The following is a 6,000-nucleotide window of genomic DNA, read 5'->3' on the forward strand; positions in this document are numbered from 1 at the left end:
GTACTTCTGTAGTTGTTAAGTCATGCGATGTGTGAGATGACAACAGCAGCACGGGATAGGTCCAAAATAATTTATAAAATCTGATGTGTGATTATGCTGTATTTTTAAGTATAATTAATTGGGACTATGAATTAAAAGTGAAATATAATTAAACACATGCAACGATCTACATGGCTATCTAAGCCTTAGCAAATAGGTAATGTTTCTATATAGCGCGTGGCCACAGAGCTGAAAAAATATTGAAAAATTTTTCAACTTTGGCAAAATTGCTTGTCAACTGAATCGTGCATTTTAGCATTATTATCATAACAATGGGTCACAACTGCGCCAAATAGCTGTTTGTTTTAGATTAGATTATTATTATTAGATTTAATGCACATTATGACTCTTTTGACTGGAATTCCCTAAGTTAACCTGTTTTTCTTGCTGTGATACTCTGTGTTATTTATTTTGTGCTGATGTTACATTGTACCGTGATGCTTTATGTTATTATAAGTTTAGTTTATAAGATCAATGATAAGGCCAATGATGGCCAATTACTTAACATTTACAAATAAACAAATAAACAAATGTGTTTCCGTGTAGACTTTATTAAGCTGTGCTAACAACTTACGTAAGATATGCCTACAATTAAACACTATATAAAAGGTGGAAGGATGTCTATGATTCATTACGTCTGTATCCAGAAACCAATCAAGCATCCAACATGAAGTTCGCATTCGTCTTCGTTCTGATCGCTCTGTTCGCGGTGATCGCCGTCTCCCAGGCTATGCCCCAGCCTGAGGAGGCCGTCGCTTCTAGCAACGATGGAGACAGCGCCAACACCAAGATCGTGCTGGAGCTTACCCCGGAGGAGGCCGCCGCAGCTCAGGCAATGGGAGGTCGAGGATTCTGGACAACCTTGTGGGGCGGTATCAAGAAGGCCATCACCATTGGTTGTGATCTGATTGACTGCCAGAAGAAAGAATAAGTAATAATAAATGCTGAGTAAAACATACAATAAGAAACTGGGGTTTATTTCATTCCCTGCATCCAAATTACAAGAAACCAAGCAATGAGATTGTTTGATATTAGTGAAACTTTCATGAATCGAATCTTTCCAGTCTTGATAAAGGATTCAAAATAGGCCAATAATTACTTCATTGCATCAGTATTATCAGTTATACTCACGGGAATATTGTTCACGTCGAAATAGATAGCCACTACTCCGAGTATGAGGCGGCATGTCGGTTAATAGATGATAGAGCTACCTTGCCATAAAAATGTCTCCTTTTACGGTAAAGTTACGCCAAGAACAAGCTTTAAGATCGTATTTCCATGATCCTAATTGCTGTAGTCTCCTCAGTTTCAAAACAGTACTTTGCTTCTAGCGCAATTTGCATGGTTGACTTATCGTTGACGATAGTATCCTCTGTTTCACAAAATAGTAAAGTTAGGATTTGCCTCGACTGTCTCCATCAGTTTGGCCTACAAAGACTTTCATTCCAACAAGTCAATGACAGCGAGAAGATTGCAGTAATTATGATCACCAAAATACGGTCAATAAGACAATCTATTTCATATAAGAACTGGCGATTATCCTGACATCCTGACTAAGAAGGGAATACAAAATACGATGGCGATGTTGCGAAGAAACCGGACTTGTTCCACGCACAGAAGGAGTATTGTTTGAGTATTTTGAGAGCCATTCGAGTTTTGATCATGAAAAACAGAAAAAAACACGTGCATCTACTTTTACAGGGTTTTGCAATTTATCCAATAAGACTGCGCTGATCGACAGTCCTATAAGCGAAAGGCCATGGGAGTGACAAAATGCTGACAAATTTTTCAAAATGTGAGCTTTTGTCACTTTTTTGAGCTTTTGTCAAAATTTTGTAACCTGGAGCAGCCAGGAAAAAAAGTTGACAAAAGTTGACAAAATTTGACGTTCGTGAAAAAGCGTAAACAAACAGCTATTTGGCGCAGTTGTGACCCATTGTTATGATAATAATGCTAAAATGCACGATTCAGTTGACAAGCAATTTTGACAAAGTTGAAAAATTTTTCAATATTTTTTCAGCTCTGTGGCCACGCGCTATATAGAAACATTACCTATTTGCTAAGGCTTAGATAGCCATGTAGATCGTTGCATGTGTTTAATTATATTTCACTTTTAATTCATAGTCCCAATTAATTATACTTAAAAATACAGCATAATCACACATCAGATTTTATAAATTATTTTGGACCTATCCCGTGCTGCTGTTGTCATCTCACACATCGCATGACTTAACAACTACAGAAGTACATCATTCACAAGCCCCATTCTTGCAAAAATATGCTGTCGATTTTTTTTATCAATTCGTTTGGACGCTTTCAATCATGCACCATGTTTGCCCAATTTCTCAACATGGTAGTTTTTCTCTTACGTAACGTGTTAACGAGGCGTTTTTATCATCGATTAAAAGTGTGACGAAACATGAAGATATATATATATATATATATATATATATATATATATATATATATATATATATATATATATATATATATATATATATATATATATATATATATATATATATATATATATATATATATATATATATATATTTTTTTTTTTTAAATTAAATTATAATTCAATTGTCCTATGACAACGCCCGACCTGCAAATTCATAATTCACCAAAAAACGGCCTTTTTTTAAAATAGTTCAAGTTTCTTTTATTATGCCTTTACTGACACAAAATTTAACAAAACTAAAGAGAAACTAAAAATTAGTCCGCTTCCACCCAGATCCTGGATCAAAAAGAAAACTAGATTCCGCAGTCCTCGCTTGGTCAATCCCTTTCGTTCATTGCAAATGTTTAACTTTCCTTCCAGTCCGAGACCTCTAGCAAGCTGAAATACGGGCGCTCCTTATCGATCATCAAACGATCGAGTCGACACCATAAAGTGATATCAATTATATTTTAACAAATATTATTGTACATTCAATTACTAATTTTAATAAAAATTGGTTTCCATGTGGGTGGGCGCCAAGTGGGTCGGGGTTTGAAGTTCCAGTTCCAGCTTGCCAAATATCGACCTCCCTTTGCCTGAGCTGCGGCGTCTTCCATCACGATTTTGGTGTTTGCACTGGTTCCATCTTTGCTAGAAGCTGCGGCCTCCTCAGGCTGGGGCATAGCCTTGGAGACGGCGATCACCGCGAACAGAGCGATCAGGACGAAGGCGAATGCGAACTTCATGTTGGATGCTTGATTGGTTTCTGGGTACAGACGTAATGAATCTTAGAAATCCTTCCACCTTTTATAAAGTGCTTAATTGTAGGCACATCTTACGTAAGTTGTTAGCACAGCTTAATAAAGTCTACACGGAAAAACATATTGCGGAAATGTTTAGTATGGTCGAGGGTGTGTGACGCAAATCCATAATGAAACTCAACAGCAACAATAAGAAGTAATAAATGCTAAGATTAACAAACCAAAGCAATACCTGAAACTTTGCTCTCGATTTGTTACTGGTCTGCTCACGATACAGCACGTCTTAGTGCTCGGTCTCTGGCTGCAGCTTCACATCTATGTACACACTCGAACTTCAATCAATTTTGTTTCACCTGATCCAGCCATTCCCGTGGGAGTATTTTGTTTTACCTTCGCTGCCGTCAGCTATTGTCAGCTTCCTTGCTATTGTCGTTGCTGACCTTTGACCCAAGATAGGTGAATTGTGGGACGACTTTAGAAGTGCGTTCACCTATCTTTACGTCACGCCTATGTAGGTTTGGATTATTCATTGGTAGATCCGCTAATGTTGCCACCATCAGTTTGGCCTTTGCCTCATTTATCTGCAATCCGAGTTTCTCTGCCGCTTCTTCTTCTTCTTCTTCTTCTTCTTCTTCTTCTTCTTCTTCTTCTTCTTCTTCTTCTTCTTCTTCTTCTTCTTCTTCTTCTTCTTCTTCTTCTTCTTCTTCTTCTTCTTCTTCTTCTTCTTCTTCTTCTTCTTCTTCTTCTTCTTCTTCTTCTTCTTCTTCTTCTTCTTTGGCACAATAACCGCTGTCGATCAAAGTCTGCCTGTACCACTTAGTGGGCTCAACTTTCAGTTACTAATTTATTACCATAGCAGAATAGTCAATCCTACCTATGGGGGCATGGTCCATTCGGGATTTGAATCCGACTGTACGACTGTACGTCCAGACTGGCGTAGACTTTTGGTGGTTGCAAAAGATCCTGACGCTAAATAGGCTTACAGGGTTTTCGAGGATTATATAGACATGTTCAGCGAGTTGTAGATTCGTTCAGGCATATAATAGACTCTTTCAGCGAGATATAGAATTGTTCGGAAGTAGGCGTTGACATGTTCAGCGATTCTGTAGAGCTGTCATTTGTTTTGTTTACACACTGTGCCGCAGGGTTCAATTTTTCATTCTTAAAAGTCCTAAAAGTAGCTAATAATCATTCTCCAAGCTGTTGAATACATAAATTAGTTGAAAAAAGCATATTTTTTCGAAAACCGTTTGTTTACCTTCTGATGAGAATGATCCAACTTGCAGTCCAAGGGGAACGAAAGTGACAGCTCTACAGTATAACCGAACATGTCTACGCCTACTTCCGAACAATTCTATATCTCGCTGAAAGAGTCTATTATATGCCTGAACGAATCTACAACTCGCTGAACATGTCTATATAATCCTCGAAAACCCTGTATCAGTTTGTCCGGGATTCCAAAAGAGCTCATTGCGTCATCCAGTTTGCCCTGGCTATGCTATCATATGCGGCTTTGAAATCAATGAAGAGATGGTACGTGTCGTGTTTGTATTCAGCCATCTTCTCCAAGATCTGCTGATGGTGAAAATCTGATCAGTGGTTAATTTTCCGTTTCGGAATCCAACTATCTGTTCGACGTAAGGGACAAGACGATCCTGAAGGATCAGGGAGAATATTTTATTGGCGGTATTCAACACCGTAATACCCCTGTATTTGTTGCAGTCCAACATGTCTCTCTTCTTGTATATGGGGTAGATGATGCAGAGACTCCAACCACAGGGCGTCGATTCGATATCCCACAATTCACTAACAATTTAATGAATCTCGTTTTCCTCTTGCAAGACTGGAAAGATTCGATTGATGGACGTTTTACTAATATCTAACAATCTCATTGCTTGATTTCTTGTAACTTAGCTGCAGACAATGAAATAAACTCCAGTGTTTTGTTGTATATTGTATGTCAGCATTTATTATTACTTATTCTTTCTTCTGGCAGTCAATGAGATCACAACCGATGGTGATAGCCTTCTTGATACCGTTCCACAAGTCTCCCCAGAATCCTCGGCCTCCCATTGCCTGAACTGCGGCGGCCTCCTCCGGGGTAAGCTCCAACACGATCCTGGTGTTGGCGCTTGCTCCATCATTGCTGGCGGCCTCCTCGGGCAGAGCATTGGAGACAGCGATCACCGCGAACAGAGCGATCAGAACAAACGCGAATGCGAACTTCATGTTGGCTGCTTGGTTAGCTTCGGAACTGTGACTTAATATGACTTAATAATGATTCGAGGCAACCTCCGCCTTTTATATCCGCTCACTACTGTTCGTAAGCTATTGGTACAGCTGCAAGGCATTCTCAGAATTTCCCATTGCGGAAATATGCCGTTTTCTTGGCAGGGTTGTAATTGCAACCTACCTCCTAAATAAAGATGTGTTTACATCTGCCTGCATCTGTACAAATAATACTCACTGGATGCTTTTAACGCCGATATGGCAAGCCATTTTAAAAATGTTTTTAATCTAATTACCAGCTATAGACAATTTTATACATCCTATTAAAATAATTGCAATTTTCATTTCGATGTGGAACACATCTTAATAATATAAAATAATAATTTTTTTACTGCAGTTTCTGTACTAAAACAAATATTGTTTCGCCTGGACGTGTGACGCAAATCTACCATAAAATATTATCACGGAAGGAAACCCACAGTTGTTCAAATAATACTCCTTAGAAGCTTCTAGCCTAAAACGATAGCCGGT

At 38.5% G+C, this 6,000-nt stretch overlaps 2 protein-coding genes across 2 annotated transcripts; one reads left to right on the forward strand and one right to left on the reverse strand.

Moving 5' to 3' along the window:
* The first annotated feature begins 661 nt into the window (after positions 1-661).
* On the forward strand, positions 662-1,007 carry LOC125906701 (uncharacterized). The gene has a single exon (XM_049606680.1). The coding sequence runs from the start codon at positions 707-709 to the stop codon at positions 968-970; it is 264 nt and encodes an 87-aa protein (XP_049462637.1). The 5' UTR covers positions 662-706; the 3' UTR covers positions 971-1,007.
* Positions 1,008-5,200: 4,193 nt separating this feature from the next.
* Positions 5,201-5,522, reverse strand: LOC125906704 (uncharacterized). Its single transcript, XM_049606683.1, has one exon. It carries the CDS (start codon positions 5,467-5,469, stop codon positions 5,218-5,220), a length of 252 nt encoding a protein of 83 aa, XP_049462640.1. The 5' UTR covers positions 5,470-5,522; the 3' UTR covers positions 5,201-5,217.
* Between the last annotated feature and the right edge of the window lie 478 nt (positions 5,523-6,000).

This window comes from Anopheles coluzzii, chromosome 2 (genome assembly GCF_943734685.1).
Source record: "Anopheles coluzzii chromosome 2, AcolN3, whole genome shotgun sequence".
NCBI lineage: Eukaryota > Metazoa > Arthropoda > Insecta > Diptera > Culicidae > Anopheles > Anopheles coluzzii.